The sequence below is a fragment of the Symphodus melops genome (genome assembly GCF_947650265.1).
Source record: "Symphodus melops genome assembly, chromosome: 15".
Taxonomy (NCBI): Eukaryota; Metazoa; Chordata; class Actinopteri; order Labriformes; family Labridae; genus Symphodus; species Symphodus melops.
In genome coordinates this window covers 23,040,199-23,057,812 of record NC_136705.1, presented here as the reverse complement: position 1 = coordinate 23,057,812, position 17,614 = coordinate 23,040,199, and the positions used below count along the sequence as shown (strand labels likewise).

General features: G+C 44.4%; 1 protein-coding gene across 2 annotated transcripts; it reads right to left on the bottom strand.

Annotated features, from left to right (window-relative positions):
* Positions 1-587: 587 nt before the first annotated feature.
* fam135a (family with sequence similarity 135 member A) lies at positions 588-16,007 on the bottom strand. Of its 2 annotated transcripts, none has more exons than XM_079362387.1 (21): positions 15,686-16,007; positions 12,523-12,652; positions 11,286-11,365; positions 10,601-10,740; positions 9,712-9,782; positions 9,426-9,599; positions 9,160-9,286; positions 7,949-8,102; positions 7,394-7,471; positions 7,041-7,090; positions 5,727-5,882; positions 5,525-5,598; positions 5,183-5,337; positions 3,149-5,075; positions 2,895-3,055; positions 2,720-2,811; positions 2,516-2,613; positions 2,285-2,436; positions 2,091-2,201; positions 1,890-2,003; positions 588-1,721 (listed from the first exon to the last, which is right to left on the bottom strand). In XM_079362387.1, exons 2-21 carry the CDS (start codon positions 12,597-12,599, stop codon positions 1,516-1,518), a joined length of 4,197 nt encoding a protein of 1,398 aa, XP_079218513.1. In that variant the 5' UTR covers positions 12,600-12,652; positions 15,686-16,007; the 3' UTR covers positions 588-1,515. The 2 variants fall into 2 exon arrangements, with proteins under 2 accessions (XP_079218513.1, XP_079218512.1); XM_079362386.1 differs by having other exon boundaries at positions 5,727-5,885; positions 15,686-16,006.
* Between the last annotated feature and the right edge of the window lie 1,607 nt (positions 16,008-17,614).

The following is a 17,614-nucleotide window of genomic DNA, read 5'->3' as shown; positions in this document are numbered from 1 at the left end:
ATGGAGAGCAGGATTATATTATGTGCAATAAAACTATACAATGTATTCACTGTGCATATTTACATAATGGGAGGGAAACAAATACATAATCAGGACACTTCATGTTGAAACCGAAGAGTGTTAACATTTTTACACACAACACAACCTATAAGGAGCCATAACAAAAGAGGGTTTCTGTGAAAACACTGCCACCTGCAGGACTAATGATAGAAAGGCCTCTCATCATTTTTGGAGAATAATGAAATGTTAGGATAACCAGATGTATTTTGGGGCTCTTTGCCTTTATTTGACAGGACAGTTGATAGAGGAGGAACACAGGGAGGGAGGGAGGGAGGGAGGGAGGGGGGGGGGGGGGGGAAAGAGAGAGAGAGAGGGGGGGGGGGGGCTCGAACCCAGACCTCCCACCCGTGTGTACGGCGTGACCTAACCGCTACACCAACAGCACCCCAGATAACCACCTATGAACATAAACTATAAACTGATCAAGTGAGGGATAAACAGATAGCTTAGCTTGAGTGTCTAGTGAACACACAGAGGTCACCTGACTCTAGTCAATCTAGTGAAAAAAGAAAGGTCAGTTAAACAAGTTTATAATATGCATATTTAATGGTAGAGTATGACGATATATAAACAATTTTCCAAGAAACATTTTTTTTTTTAATTTCAAGCAATACTTTCCAGTTGAAACACTTAAATAATCACTAGAGATACCGAGCAAATACTTTCAATAAAACAAGTTCATATCACCAACATGTGCTTCTGCTGAATCAGGATCATAACTTAAAACCCCTTCCATAAAATGTAGTTATGTTGTAGGCAAAGCTTGTTCTCCCAACACCAGGCTGGGCAAATTACTATGCTGCAATGGTAAGAAAACAGCATAGAGACCAAAGCCAAGGCTGCAAAGTCTGAGCAACAATCCTATTTCAAATGCAATCTTTGCCTTTTAAAAATGATGGAAAATTGTTGATAAAAAAGTAAGTTGTACAAATGACCATTTTCAGTACAAAACCCTGTAAAATGTAGTTGTGGTGCAAATCAATGCAGTGCCTCTTTGAACTGGTGGTGCAATGGTGACGACTGTATGTGCAGACTTGACTTGGGCTAGCTCACCAAAAACAGCCGTTTCATTTTTGTAGCAGCTACATTTCCAGTTCAGCATCTAATGAGTCAACAACCTCGAGAAAGAATAATTAAGAGTGAAAACATAACACATAAATAACACTGAAAAGAGAGCATATGGTGGAGGAAATCCCTCCCCCTAACGAAAACAAAGAAATGTTTTGATAATGGCAGTAGAAAAATAAAACTGGCAATCTCCATATTCACCATGATTCACACATGAAATGAAAGAAACCGTGATTTTGTTCATATGCTTTTTAAAAAGAGATTAAATGTATATAGAAAAAAAGTAAGAGTTAATTCAAATACCAAAATCAGAATAAGGTTTAGATGCAGTGAGGTATTAGCTTCACATTCCTCATCTCCGGCCACGTCTTCGATTCTCGCTCGGTTCTACTGAAAAAACTTGAGGCCTGCGACGAGGAAGAACTTCTCCAGGAAGATCTCCGAATCGAGGACGGCGATGTGGGCGGCTCGGCCTATGAGGGAGTTGGCTGTGTTGGGCAGAGCATGGATGACATCGTATCGCACGAGGTTACAGTCTTTGTTCTGAAGTACTGGCAGCAGCAGGTTCTCGATCATCTCAGCATACACAGGACCTGATGGAGAAAAGAGGAAAGCAGCTGAGTGGGGAAAGATTTGCTCTGTTCATTGATCGTTAACCAGTTCATGTTCCGTTGACAAAGATGTGGAGGACTGGACTCCACAAGATTTTCTGCAGCCCCACCCGGCTTCTTCTTCTCTTTAGAATCCGTGTTTCTACTCACCTGTTTGTTTGTCTTTTAATGCAGTTTTGCACATTTCTATTCGTGCAGAATGATAGGGAACATAGCGATCCTGCAGCGACCCCACCAGCACCACATTCTTGAAAAACTGGAGACCTTGAAAACGAGAGCATGAGAAAAGTTTCTTTCTTAGACCCTGTCATCCTCACATAGCGCCTGAAATGGATTTTGTAGAAAACGAACCAGATTTTTTGCTGAGCTTGTAGAGGAAAGTTTGGCGAGGGTCCGAGTGATCACGGCACGTGAGCTGCAGGAGTGAGCCGGACTTTTTCCACTTCTGCATGAACCAAAGACCTTAGAAGAAAAAAAAAAGTTAGTGTAATAAAATAGACTTTAACTCAAACCACAGCCCTTCAAGCTGACTGTCTGAAACGGACCTGTGTTGACGAGTGCAGAGCTGTTGTACAGCGTGCCCAGGTGAGGCCCAGAGAGCGAAAGGAAGGTGTGCAGTCTGCTCAGGTAACATTTAAACCTTGGCCGAGTTAGCACAGAGCGAACGATAAGGTTCCCCAAGGAATGACCAACAAAGCTGCAAAAAGAAGAAAAATGTTAAGACACAAAAGAAATCCACATGCATCTTTAACACGAGTGATCTGAGTCAGTCGTACCTGATCTTTGACACTGTGAGGTTGTATATCTGAATGTACTGGACTATTTCATCCAGCAATCGGTCTGTCATTGACTCAAAGTCAGCAAAGGTGTCATTCTGTGGAAGGAAGGAGATTGACATAAGAAGGATAGAGCTTTCAGGTGTCGAAGCTCATTCGTACTGATATCTGATGTGAGCAGCGCCGGGACGCTGATCCACTCACCTGGTTCCTCTCAGACATGAGGAAGTCTATACGAGCCCCGGGGAGTCCAAGCTCCAGGTAAGTCTTCACCAGTCTCAGGTCTGCACTGTTGCCTGCAGCAATGAAAGGTAAACGTTTAGAAATGTTCTTGTTTTGTTAAAATGACTGGTTCACTTTGGAATCCAAGGTTTCCTACCGTCCAGGCCGTGGACACAGACTATGAGGTGGATCCCTTCGTCACAGCTTTCATCTTCCTCCAAGCTAAAGTAGGGCACAGTGGATGCCAGCTCAGGTACCTCACTATACAGGAAGCCAGGGAGCTTCAGCTGTTTCATGTCTTCCTTGGCTTTAATGAACCTGGTTAGAAGTGAACACCAGAAAAACATGAATTTATAACGAGTCAGGAGGACAGACATTTGACATCCTGTGGGATTGTGAAAGATGACTCACGCTTTCATGTGTGGTGTGGGAGCACACTCGTACCACCGCAGGTTGAAGGAAAAGGAGGTGAAGGGACAAGGGGGTCTTGCCAAACTATACCCACTAGAGGCTTGGTTGGAGCAGGTGGGAGCTTTCGACAGATCTTTCGTTTCATGGAGGTAACCGATGCCGAGATGTTCAAAAAGGAGACTGGTCTCTTGAGCGGCTGCGTCAGCCCCGCTCTGCTCCTCGTCGGTGACGCCGTTCACAAAGGCGTAGCCGTCGCCCTCCTCGTAGTAACCGTTCTCGATCATCTCGTGCTCCGTCTCCTCCTCGTCCTCCTCGGCCTGTGCTGGCGCGCTCTGGATGCCCAGTGTGATGGCGGACGTCTCTACAGGGCTGATCTCCGACACGTCAGTGCTAGAACACGAGCCAAAGTAGTTTTCTACCATCCCACGCTTCACCAGGTCAGTGCTGCTGGTGCCAGAATTACTGGAGGGGCAGGCAGTGTTGGTTTCACTACGGGACTCTTTACTAGCTGCCCCCTCCTGTCCAGGTTCAGTAAAACCTATCAATTTGGAGTCTGCTTCAAATTCAAAGGCGGGTTTTACAAGTTTGGAATCTAAAACGGACTCAGGGCTGCAGGTGGCCTCGACGGCTCGTCTGTTTGTGATGTCCTCAGAGAAAACGAGACTCTGCTCCTGCACCAGGACACTGGACTTCCTCCCTCGGACTTCAGCTCCACTCGAGCCTCTGGAGGAGCCTTCGCCCTCTTCATCAGAAGGCAAGGAGTTAATGGAAGTGAGAGAGGATTGGACTCCACTCACAGCACTCGTATTTTCAGGATAAAGATTTTCTGCCGCCCCACCAGGCTTCTGCACGGAGCTATGCTGAACCGGCCGTGTGGCAGGGCTCAACAGAGGCCTCTCTGCGGGCTGTGCGGCAGCAACGCTGGATTCAACATTACCTGGACCTGCACTAGTCTGCAGTCCTGTGACAAACTGAGTGGCAAAGGAGCTGGACTCACTATCAATTCCTGAATCTGAAAGGCGAGACGAGGCACTAGGGACTGCTGCATCAGGCAGCCTGATACAATCACTCTTTACCTTTACTGAGACCAGACAGGACTGACTCCGCTGTGCAGCTTCTTTACTTGGTCTTTCAAATACAGAGTCAAACAGGGACTGGTTTGCATCACAGAGGTCTGACTGTGTGATCTCAGGAACGTTACGACTGAAAGCGCCTTCGGTCCGACACGGCAGCAGAACCGTGACTTTGTCTCCTTGGTATGGGTCCCTGTTACTTGGCTTCACCTCGATTTGCTTCAGCCCAGAGGACCACTGTGGTACCCTGTTGCCACTGTGGTCGACTTGTTCCTCTTTTTGAAGTGGTTGGTTGCATTTCGCGATAGCCCCAGTGCCCGCCTGAGGATTATTCTGCCCGTCCAACTTTGTTGGATGTTTGAAAAAACCTTTTTGAAAAGCAGCAGTCGTCACATTGTCATCTGTAACAGAGTCAACCGTGATGTTTCCAGGACGTGTTGCACCAAAGTCAAAAACAGAATTGGCATTAGTCCTTAAGTTACTGAAGTCGCCCTGTAAAGTATCCGGTTCATCATGGCCGAGAGGAGCCTCCCCTTCCTTGTACTTTGTGCTGGTGTCACTAAAAGGAGCTTTGAGGTTCTTATAACCCACCAGAACCACGGAGTCCTTTGAACCTTGTCTAATAAGCTTCTTGGAGTTATCAGTCTTGGAGTTCTTCTTCAGTTTGACTGATTTTCCTTTGGACTTAGGAGGTGGATCATAGCTGTCTGGCCAGGTGTTGTCCATAGCAGCGCACCGAGACTCCGGGACGGGGCTGGCTGCTGCGCTGCAGTCCTTGGAGCTGGGCTTGTCTGACTTGCTGGACGCCGAGCCGGTCCTCGCGTTCTGCACGCCAAGCCAAGGTCCATCCCGATCTTCAGAATCATTTTCAAAAGAAAAGAGAAAAAACACATTTGGCTAAAATATACTTCAAGAACTTAAAAAACTGTGTGTTATATTTGATGGCGACACTGTGACTTACCTTCAGTGATGGAATCCAGATATCTATCCTCAAAGATGATTGGCAGGGAGCTCACATCCCCATCAAGGTCCACACACTCCACTGGAAGAGGAGGCAATGACAGGAAGTAGCTGGAGCTTTTGATAGCATTAGTCATCTGCTGGTGACTGTGAGCACTGTGAGGGGGAGGAGGAGGAAGAGGGGGAGGCAGCAGACAGAGTCAGAGAAGGAAAAAAAAAAAAAATAGAGTCAGGTGTCTCCATACCTGGAGTTTTAGTGTTTCAGACAAGCTGGTACCTGCACAGACTTGATAACAGCAACACTATACTTCACAATCAAGATGAACATGCTGCTGCAACTCACTGTAGTTCCTGATAGGCCAGCGCAGATTGTCTTGGATGTTCAAGACAAAAGAAAGCCTCAGCAAAGCGTCTCACCTGCAAATTCACAGAATTAAGGCTCGCTTTAAGAATATTGTTTGGACTGATGTTTAGTTTTAGATCAGCTATCAAAAACAAAGATAACTTGATCAATAATGTGGTTGATTTAAGGAGCTGGGACTCACTCTTAGTGTATGATGCTCGATAGCTAACAGGGCAGCCACGTGCTCTTGCAGGGACACGACCTCCAGGAACTGTCCCCAGAGCGCCATGAGCAGCGAGCAGAGCTGGGCCAGGTTCATGTTAACCACCTCTGCCAGTTCATCAGGAGACTCGGCTTTCTGCTAAAAGTAAAGAGACACAAGTCACCACCAGAGGGCTCCAGAGTGCATAATTTCCTGACACCTGCATGTACAGTTTCATGTCAGGTCTGTTATACACACAAGAGTTTGCATCATCGACCTCCTCAGCACTAAAGACACTGAGGCACTGTCATCCATTCTTCTGCAACGATTATTCAAACCGTGCATGTTCCAGCAGACTTCACATGGAAACAAGCGTCTCTTTTCACTTTAACCTGTATAATGTGCAGCCGTGACAATCGTCGACAGGAGGCTCTGTAATTCAACAGCTCTGCAGAACACTCTCTAGAACTACTCATCAAAAGGAGTCAAGGACCCAGCCACTAAAGAACACCTCACCTACACGATCCTGAAATCCTTTAAAGGCTTCTTTTAAAATGGGACTCTACTAGCTGTGAAGAAGCATGCAAAACATTTTCCAGTCGGCTTAATGAAAGATTTGCAGCATTTTCACGCATCAACAGATCCACTTTGCATGCTACTGTTTGCAGGATTTATTTCACTGGAGACTGAAGACTGTAGGAGTGTTTTTACTGCAGGGATCAGGGTCTTCGTACAGGCCCGGGGACATTCAGGGGGGACATTCTTGCAGCACTTCATAATTATTAAAGTACTTGCAGCAGTTCTAATGTTCCTAATATTCACAGGTCTTTGGAGCTAAGCTGAATCCCAGAAAACAATGAGCTGGGGGAACAGTCTAATCCCTTTGAAAAGCAGCTCCTGGGGCTAAAAGTTCTGGGTCCTTTAGGTGGACTTCTGGCTGGTACAGCTTGCTTCATTTTGCTTTGGTACAAAAACTTCTGATCTGCTTTGCTCTGATTTGTATCAGAGATTACAGCTACGCAGAAACACATCCTGGCAAATCTTACAAACTCGCTCCTCATTTAGAATCCTATCCCGACTGCATACCTCCAATAAATCACGCCCATGCCCTCCAGTCACGCAGACTCATCCAACCAAACACTTTCACTAACTGGGGAGCTTCTACGTGGCCTACTGCCACATATCCAGCTAACTCCTCCTGTGGTGTGACCGAAGCACTGGTTTAATAATGAATCAGGCTCGTGGCTTCACACACATGCGCTCACTTTGTCTCTTAAATGAGAAGAATCTAAAAGAGAAGAAAACAAGTCTTACCTTGACCTGGTCACATAAATCAGCGAGACGGGCCTCTAAGTCGAGTTGTTCTGAAGAAGCAGAGGAACAGTATTACTAAGATTCACTTTCAGGGTTCACGCCGTTAATTTAACAGAAGGATTAGAAGAACCTGGTAAACAGGCGGAATAAGGAAGCGTTAGAAAGTACGGTGTGCATGAAATGATCAAAGACAGCCTAGAGTCGCCTTTGACCAAGGCCTGCTTATAACAGGATGGAAGGCATACACTTGTGCAGAGTGAGACACAGAAAGGAAATGATGTTTTCTAGGAGGAGAGGAAGAAAAAGGAGAGATAGGCAGGTTTATTTGAGGTACTGTAAGGGTCAGGACATACCTATGTAGACGTGCCTTTGACTTCTGGGATAGGGTCTTCTGAGTACTCTCTCATATAGGACTTGCATGCTGGGCTTGGCTAGTAAGATTGCACATATAGGCACATTTAACCTTTTTGATGGTTTGTCCTTAAGAATGGGTTAACATCTTTCCACTTGCATGGAAAAGGTTGAGTCAGCAATAGTTACAAAAGCAGATGTTTGGGAGCTGTTCAGATGTGGTCTTAGTCCACTGGTTATCAGACTTGTTGTTGTTGTTGACAGTATGATTTAGTAAGAATAACACTAAGATAAGTGCTGGCTTTGAGGTTCTGCTCACAGGGGAGAACAGGTTAATGTGAGGGATCAAGTGAAATGACATGAAAAGCAAAAACATGAATATGAAACAAACAAAAACAAAACAAATGAATAGGAGGGGATATCACTGCACAGCCTCGATTCCTTCTTAAGCAGGACAGCAGAGCCGTCTCTTCATGTCTGTGTTTTAAGATTACTTTACCATCCGACCTCGGCCCGACCTCTGACATGAGTTCATGTGAAGCCGTAGTACACTTTACCTAGTTCCATACGATGGGAGGAGGGCAGGTCCTTGGTTATGGAGGTGAAGTAATCAAAGAGACCCTTGTAAGCTTGGAGCAGGTTGGAGCAGAGGCTGTTGTGCAGACCGAAGGCATGCTGCAGACAGTGGTCTGACACCAAGAACGTCCTGCCCTGAGAATTAGGAAGGACACCGCGAGTGAGGATTTAGATGCTGGAAATGTTTTCTGCTAACCCAAACACAAAGACAAATAATCTGTCATATGTCATGGACATCAGGTAAATGAATGAACTAGAATTCAGTGGACTCCTCTCTCTCAGACAGGATCCAAAGAAAGTACTGGAACACACATAAAGCCAAATGAATTCAGGTGCAAAGGACTAACGTTAGGACACGCCGCGGCGTCTTCTTCACAGTGAAATTTAAAAAAAGAAACGAAAAAGAAAGACGTGCTCACCGACTGGTCGAGGATATAAACAGAACTATACCTTGAAAAGAATGAACACGACGGCAAAGTGTAGCGCACTGCTCTGGTCTTACAGTGAACACTGTGGACTTATAAATAACAACAAATTAACCTGCCAGCTATTTCAAGGCAATCTTTTAGTGTGCTGGATGTACGAGGCGGTGTTTTATAGCAGAGCTCCCTGCAGAGAAATGAATAGCAGTGGATGGCTTGTTATTCCCACGCAGCCTGTCGCGCTGCCTCGGTTCTGCCTGAATGACTCGGCTGCACTCGTAACACTGCATCTCAGGGAAACTTTAGGTGGCCACCTTCCTCAGACAGGAGAGGCCAATTACTCCGGGCCAAATGTGACAGCGGTCGGATAGTTTCCTCCTCTTCTGCTCGGTCTGTCAACAGCATGACACACAGTCCTGGGCTTCTGGTGCAATGAGCAGAACACACAGTTTTACCTGAGGTGCAGAACTGTTGGATCTAAGAAGACAGCCGTGGCCATTTCATAAGCACGCATGCAACCGTGCTTGAATACATAACGGGCCTTTTGTTCTTTAAGCTCGTAAAAAAAACAGGGAACAAAGCTGGAAATCCACAGAATATTTGGAGCGTTTGTGAAAGTTATTTACTTTTATATCCAGAGCTTGATTGAACCCAGTGTGCAACAGAACCCGACGACACAAAGGCAGCGTCTTTGAAACGACTCTCACAGCCACGTTTGTTAGCAAAGATTTCAGAAGTCACTGTCCTTGCTAGGAAGGTGGTTCACTTACATCTGGGGATACTTGCTTGACGTAACTGCTGCCGAACACCACGTTCTCCAGAGGGGGGATGACTGAGTCTTTGCTCTGAGCTGGAGCGTTGCGGTTAAGCCATGTGGTTTTCACCGGTCGAGGCAAACTAGGAAAAAGACACGGAGGGGGAAATCAAAGCTTAATAAGAAACAGCCAGTCCTCCTCTACTTCCATTTCCTTATCTTATAAATATGACGGCTATGTTGTTGCTTGAGTCTGTGTTGTGGGCATGACAGCGGTCGTACCTGATGAGGGGCTGATGTAACGCCACGAGGGAGGCATGGATGGCTACAGAGACGACAGACAGGTGGAAATAGTCAAACATGACGTTGACATGTTGGTGGATGCCTCGCTGGAGGCTAAAGTGCAAGCGAAGAGTGCGGCTGCTGATGTTCTGCAGAGAGCTGGGATCATCCGGCCTGCAGGGGAGGAAGATGATTCTTAACGTCTCATTTTCAAAGGCGATTGCACATTTTAATATTCACAAAACACTTAAACAAGTACATTCAGTTAAAACGTAACAACACCTACGTGTAATCACCATCTGTGAAATATAAATCCAAGAAGAGCTGAAAATCCATGTCACTGAGGGCCTCCTCCACCTGACGTCGACCACAAGAAGAGGAGAGATGTCACATTAAGAGTGTGCGAGTAAAAGCAAGCGCTGTCTCCAGCCAATCTTCTGCACCAGCATAACAACTATCAAGACTTTATTTGAGTTTGAAGTTATCAGCTCCAATCATTAATACATTTTTACTCCAACGCCCTGAGAACACGTCGGTGTTTAAATCCACGTTATCAGCCCTGAAAGAAGCGTCGACCTCTGCACTGTTAACACTGGACTCTTTCTGGAGCTCAGCGCTTATGTTCTCTCACACAGTTATTACATTTCTTCATTCAACTTAGCCAATCCCGTTCTACCAACTCCTCCTCCGTCTCCTGCAGCTCATCGCTCGGTAAGACGTTGTTTCTTTCCAAGTCCAGAGTATTAAAAAAAAAAAAAAAACACCAGGCTCCTTAAATTAAGTTCACAAGAGTGGAATGCTTCAAGGCCAGGTTGGCTCTTCTTTAGGTACACAAGCATCACGTCCGTGTCGTTGGGTAAACACTAAAGTCCCTTCTGCAGGTGTGGCTGCAAACACAGACTTAGTGCTGCTCTCCAAGCCAGGCTGGAACAAAGCCAAAGTGAGTTCATAATGTTGTCCTCTAACTAAATTAATCAAAAACAAATGTTGATCGAGAGGGAACGACGGTGTGTGAGTGCTTGTGGAATTACAGAAGAATGCACAGGTGACAGCAGCTCATGTCCTGGATCCTGATTCAGACTGACAGTGATGAAGAGACAGAGGCGAGAACAGGAAAGAAAGGCTTATTCGGGGGGGGGGGGGGGGGGGGTCGGAGGAAAAGCAAGTGAACGTACCCTTTTCTCATCGAGCAGCAGCATGACTTTGAAGAGGAGGACGTCGTTGACCACAACCTCCTCATTCTTGTACAGGATTTGGAAAGTTTTGCTGCTGATTACATCGTCTTGGATCGAGGCAGGAAATGCCAGATCAGAGCCTAGACCAGAAAACGAAGATTAACGAGGTAAATAACATCAGAGTAAACAATAAACACTGTAAGCTGGTGATGTGACCGGACAAAGATTAGAGCACAGAGCGTGAGAGAAATTCATTTCTGTTTTTCTGTATTGAATTGAAACACAGCTAAATGATATCTGACAAGGTACGCTGTAAGGAGTCTGGATGAACGTGTAGCTACTCTGTTAAAGAAGGTTGATGTAGTTGTGGAAATATATTTTAATCAGGGAAATCACACGCTCTCTTGGTGATCCTGTTTACTGGAGAAACTGAAAACTGAGCACTTTGTGTTGAAAGAATCTGCAGGTTTCTCAGCGGGGGGGAGAAGATTGAGAAAAAGGAGTGGCATAAGAAATCAGGCGAGCGCATGCCAACAAAAAAAAAAACATGCTGAGTGTCGTCTGTGTTCACAAGGAAACAACCGAGCCCCGACACGGAAATCAGCAGCCACCGCTTCACGCCGCTCACCCAGATATCAATCTAGATGAAAGTTCAGAACTTTAAAAAGACGTTAGACGTGTTTACCTCCCGGGTGGAGTAGACTGGCCTCAACTTTGTGTGGGACCCGGGGCGGCACCTTGAGACTGGCACGAATCTGGTAGAACCTGAAAACACAAACTCGTATCATCAAAACTAATAAAAGGTATGAAAACAATGCTCTGTGAGGTCGGAAGCATCATTAGAGACTCGTGAAGGGGAAACAAACCGCACGGGTCAGCGACAAGTTGCCTCTACTTGTAAAATGACACCACGCCTTTCATCAATGAATAATGAGCACTTTCTCCTGCCGGCGATTGCTGTGTGCTAAACCTGAGCTCTTCAAGGAGCAGAGAGCCGGAGTTTAGTCTCAGCAAAAAGGAAGTATCACCACACTGCTGCTGAACTTTCCAGACGCTGAAGACCTCGACTGGACCAGCTCAGCAGTTTAAAACGTGTTTTTCCTTCTGAGCTTCCAAGAAACACGGAAAATGGGAAAACAGGAATAACATATGTAGCTTGTTGAATGGCGTAAAAAGCCACTGAGTATCAGTGGCAGGATGGTTTATCTTTTGCGATGCTACAATGTAATGTAGGCGCTCTTTGTTTAGTCTGACATGATGCAACACACACACACACACACACACACACACACGTTTTAGTAGAAAACAGTGGAAGCACAGCCTTGTGTCATTTCACACCGAGCAATGTGGAAGAAAAACTTCCCACACTGAGTCTCAAGATGACCACAAACCACCAAACTTCCTGCTCTGCTGATCACCGTCTGAGCCTAACCGCGTTTCAACCAGACGGCGGTTACATTACAGCCAGGCCCGTGTGACATCCGCTATCTCCGACTCTCCGGCTGACAGCAGCCAGGCAGAAGGAGAGGAGGCTCGAGGGTTTGTTTTTTTTGAAAGAACAGAAGAAGAATGAACGTATTGAACAAGGATAGAGAGCTTTGTGATAAAGGGACTAAAACATTCTTATTTACCGGGTCAAGGAAGAGAAACAACATCAGAGCTCACACAGAAGCATTTAAAGGGTCATTTATCACACATCTTTCAAACAGTATCATCAAGCACAGTCTAACATATACGGTCTGTTAAAGACTTGGAGGGGCTTGATAAGACTGCTAACTCCTCAGGATTGGCCAGGACTAAATGTGCTCCAATCAAAGCATGTCTTCTGTTTTTAAATAAAAGTAAGGTCTGTGGGTGAAGTACTGATGAGTTGACGAACGCCGGGGTGTTACACGTGTACCTGAGATGGAATCCATACTCACCCTCTTTGAAACAGGTCCACGTTGTAGAACTTGTGGAGCTCCACAGAGAACTCCACTGTAGCCTGGACTTCAGTCATCTTGGTCTCTAGAGGCCGAAGTGCCTTCTGTCATCTGGGGTACATCTGTGTGCCTGAGAGAGAGCGAGAGAGCGAGAGAGCGAGAGAGCGAGCGAGAGAGAGAGAGAGAGAGAGAGAGACAGAGAGACAGAGAGAGAGAGAGAGAGAGAGACTGTCACCACCACACAAGTACAGATGACTGAGCAGCATCACTTTCATTTAAGTCTTTTGAAGAGGAATTACTACAAGAGTATGATGTCTGCCTGCGTTTGGCAAAGGAGGCGAGCCGTCCTCCGGCCGTCATTCTTCAACAGCCTGAATAATTACAGCAGCAGTGTGACAGAGTGGAGCAAAATACTATGAATAACCTCACACAAATAGGCTTGAAATATAATGTCAGCCATTGGTTGGGTTAGGAATAAACGCAGACATCAGTGTCTCTTAATGCAAACTTTTTTAGACCAGGATATATTCAGACATGGTTGAAGAACGTGCCGTGTGCTCGTCTGAAAAGGAAACTGGCAGAAACAAGTGTGCAGACAATCTGTGAATAAGTCATGTATGAAATGAATAAATGATCCAGAGGGAGGCAACATGTCATTGTGTTCATGCCGGTGAAAACACGTGAGTGAGACACAAGTGAATTGACCCGGTTGACAGGGACGACGGAGACAAAGCCAGGGGTCGCAGGTATTGTTAATGACTGATTATGCTTTCCTTCCAGCAGGTGGTTGAAAACTAAATTGGCAACAACACAATAGCTAAATGTGCATCCCCTTCCTGGAATAAGTAATTATCAAGAGCAGTGAGTTAAAAACAAATAAGCATGTGCAGAACAGGCCGAGGACACAAATAGTTGAATGAATGGAAGTATTCTGGGTGGGTGTTCATCCCTTCCATTAACCTTGAAATAGCAAAAAGGAACACAAAGCAGCTTCACAGAAACATCTGAGCCCGGCCGGGAAATAAACCATCAAGTACGATCTAGTGTAGCTTGTAAAAAAGGGAGCAAACCTGTTTCTTTTGCAGGTACGTGTAATTGTTTTACAAACAGCCGAGCTTCAGCACACCCAAACGAAGGCAATTATGACGTAGTGTCAACATTACGGATCAAGTGAAGGTCGGATGTTGTGTTTAGGGGTCGTCGGGGTAACTGGTTTATCGGGTTTATTCTTAAGCCAACAGTATTAGCTCGAGTGTATCTGCAACTAGATAATTAATGAGGTTAAAACAAACTCTTGATGTCAATGTGAGCGAGCGACAGCCGCTGCTGGATGTCAGCTGAAAAATCTAGTTATAAACTTGAAATAAAAACAAGATTGTAGTTTAGAAGATGTCACAAAAAAAGCCCCTAAAAATGGACCTGAGCTTGTTTAGGGTCAAAGGTCACACCTGCATGTTCACATACTGATGACAGAGGCTGCTGAGGTAACTGATCACATTCATTCACAGCCGATGATGCAGCACCTCAGGGGTAAGTGTCTTGCCCAAGGACACATCGGACACGTGGCTGCTGGAGCTCGGGATCGAACCCCCGACTTTCCGGTTAGGAAGCGGCCGACCCTACCTACTGAGCCACAGCTGCTGCTACGTTACATCAATGTAGACTCTGTGAATTCTAGGTCTGACCTCTGGAGAGTCAGAAATGAATAACTCTGAAGCATTCGACTGTGCAAAGCAAAATGTGGAGGAAACCATTAAGCTTTCTTTCGTGCACAATATCCAACAAACGAGGGTTGTGGATTCTGTCCCTTTAAGATTAACAGAGAGGAATGGTGGTCCAGAATCTTTCCCAGCACAGTCTGTAAATGAAGACACGCCAATGTGCAAACCGGCGTGTAGCCTACATAAATCAGTCCAGCTGGCTCTAGAATATAAAGCACAATGATGAGTAAGAAAAAGCCACAATTTGTGATCTCATTGCACCAGTATTCACTACAGTCCAGCACACAAAGACTGAGAGAGGCATTCATGTACAATACATCATTTTTATCCCAACCTGAGATCTGAGAGGAGGGCATGTGGCCCTTCTCTGCTCTGAGGTTTACACATATTAACTTAAGTTATTAGAAAACACTTCCTGGGCACTTTATGCAGAGGAATTGAGCTTATGTGAAGGCATTTTCTGATGGGATTTTAACAGTAATAAAGAAATAAATAAACACTGATTTTCATTTTAAAGGGAGCTCCAATGAAGAAAAGATGGGAACCTCAACTGCAATAAATCATCATAGTTAAGAACAGGTTAAAAAGTATAAACTCATAAGTCATAACCTCAGCAGATCTGGAACGAGCTGGATGTAAATATCTTTCTATTCATTTATTTTCTTACTATTTTACACCCTGCATGTGTACTGTCAACCTTAAGAAAACTGTTTCTAAGCATGATTGCACTTGTTAACTGGGATCTGTCACTACTAGTAGCATGAATGAGATGTAATGTATTATATGTAGGCCATGGCACCCCTACAATAAGCTTCAGGAAGCTTCTTCGGGGACCAGTTCAAATGCATGGACACTTCTTTATTTAGTCTATGTATGTGAATAAAAAAACAAATTCATTCATAAAATCCCGTCAGGTTTTTAGCAACATACTGAATGCACTTACTGAAATCAAGTTAAAACACCAAGTATTAAAAACTTTCCCGATCATCCTGATCTGATATAAGAAAACCAAGAAGCCACATTAAGATTAAACATCTGAAGGGCTGATGAGGAAATAAAGTCAACAAACCTCCTCTTAGAGAAAAGTACAAATTAAATCGTCTTATGTTGATTTTGATTAAAAATAAATAAACAGCAGGGCCTTGACAAAGAGATATGACAATAACTAAACCCCTGGACAAACAAACAAACGGCTCTTAAACTTAATAACAAGGTTTTGATGCTTTTCAGAGATCTGGACTGCAAAATCTCGGCCAAAAAAAACAACTGAAATTGGTGTTACAGGTGGGAAACAACATTTTACCAAAGGCCCCCCCTCGGGGAAAAAGATCGTACACAAAACAACACAGTGATAAAATAAACAAGATGTAAGATAAAACCAACAACAAAGTCTCCCTTCATGTAGTCTGTCTCCGGGAAGCTAAAAGCTAACAGTTACTTACCATTGCGTTGGCAGGCTAACAGCAGCTAGCTAACCAATGTTAGCTTCCACAACAAAAATCCAAAAAAAAAAAAAAAAAATCAGTCCTTTACGTCCTCCGTTCACCGCAGAGAGCTGAGAGAAAACACAATTACACTTCCTGGTTCTTGATAACGTTATGCGAGAAACGCCCATTGAAACGACAACGTTGCTCTGACTGAACTGGCCATGGTGAATCTCTGTGCTGTCTGTTAGCCATCGAGCTAACTGCTGCTCAGTCTGAAGCTCTCTGACAGCTTCTTCTTCTTCTTCTTCTTTTTCTTCTTCTGCTGCTGCTGCCCTCTTACGCACATGTAACTGCGCCTTCATGCGCGTGCAAGAAGGCGCAGTTTGAGGGCAGAGTTGCAACTCTCAAAAGACCCATTAAAGCGGACGTGGAAAAATAATAATAATTCACTTTTGCAGTGTTTTTTATCCATTTTTTTTTTTATTCCATTATCTGGGTAACCTGAATGTCTACGACCCACACACACACCATTTATTTTATTTGTGATCTGCATAACTCTTAGAAAACATAGAAAAATCGTCTGTTTTTAAGTTTAACATTATACTATCGTATAATGTTAAACTTCTCTTCTAACCTGTGCTGCAGGTTACCAGATACCATCCATTCTTCCCTAACAGCAAGGAAAAGGAAAGGAAATAAGAAGGGAAATTAGTGAATAATCAGCAGTTTCATTTCCTATTTTCCTGCACTAACATTTCTTTCTTTTTTAATTCCATGTGCAACCTGGAAATGTGTTTGAATTTCTCTTTTGTATTATTATCATATTTTTTATCATTACATAAACAACTTTAATATCACGTCAGGATCTGCTTCTTAAGAGAGCGTTTCTTCTTTTCATCTGGCATCTCAGCTTGAATTTCCTCATGAGCTCATGAGTTTCAGTTTGCACAGCACTGCAAATAATGCTTTTTGAATATTGTGCAGCCATAGACATTACAAACAATGTAGACTGGAGTGCTGGGCAAAAAAAAAGCCACCAAAGGCTCACACTCTTTTTTTTCACAGCTAAGTTTACTATGAGTGTGAGTGCAGAACATCATGACAGTAAGAAAAGCACGAGACACTGTCCTTAAGGAAACATCAACATTAAATCCAAGGTGGGTGCAGGAAGAACTTCACAGGAATGTAAAGTTGACACTGTGAGACTGTTGACTCACTCCCCCAAATAAATGACAACAGGCCTATAAAACAGAGGGACCACCGACTGTGTGACCTGATGTATTTCACTCCTGCTGAGGGAGCAACTATTAGGGGGTCTTGTTCTCTCCTGGAAGCCAACCTGTAGAAATATCCAGCAGCAGGTGTTGTTGTTTTTTTCCTTTCCAGAACAAGCTATGACATGGGAGAAGTCAAAAGGTAAACTGCTTACTCAAAAACGACCTTGTGATTAGTTTTACATGCAGTTAATGCTTCATACTAATGCTGCTCAGGATGCTTGGTTAGGTTGTGTTTTTCTGATTGCATTTCAGAATCATCCTCCTGTGCTCTCTGTGCTGCTGCTATCTGATCCCACATTGTCTTTGCACAGGACTTCACTCTCAGTGTAAGTAGACTTCCTGCCTGCATGGTGTAATTGATGAGATAATTATACCAAAGGAAGAAAATGTAATGGTGGTGTGTTAAACAAAATAACTCTGCACTGCCTTAGCCGAATAACCAGTTCTATGTATTGGAGCAAATGTGCTTGGCATGCTTGCATTGGCTTATTTTCCTCTGGGTATTAAGTTCTTTTTGTCTATGGCATATATAAGAGGTATGATGTGAAAACACTGCTGTGTTCTCACCATGCACATGCTCACTCATATCTATTTTTTATGAGATGTATCCTGTGTGGTTCTGTGTAGCAGCATTTACATTTCTGGGTTATGGAGTCCAGCTGAGTGC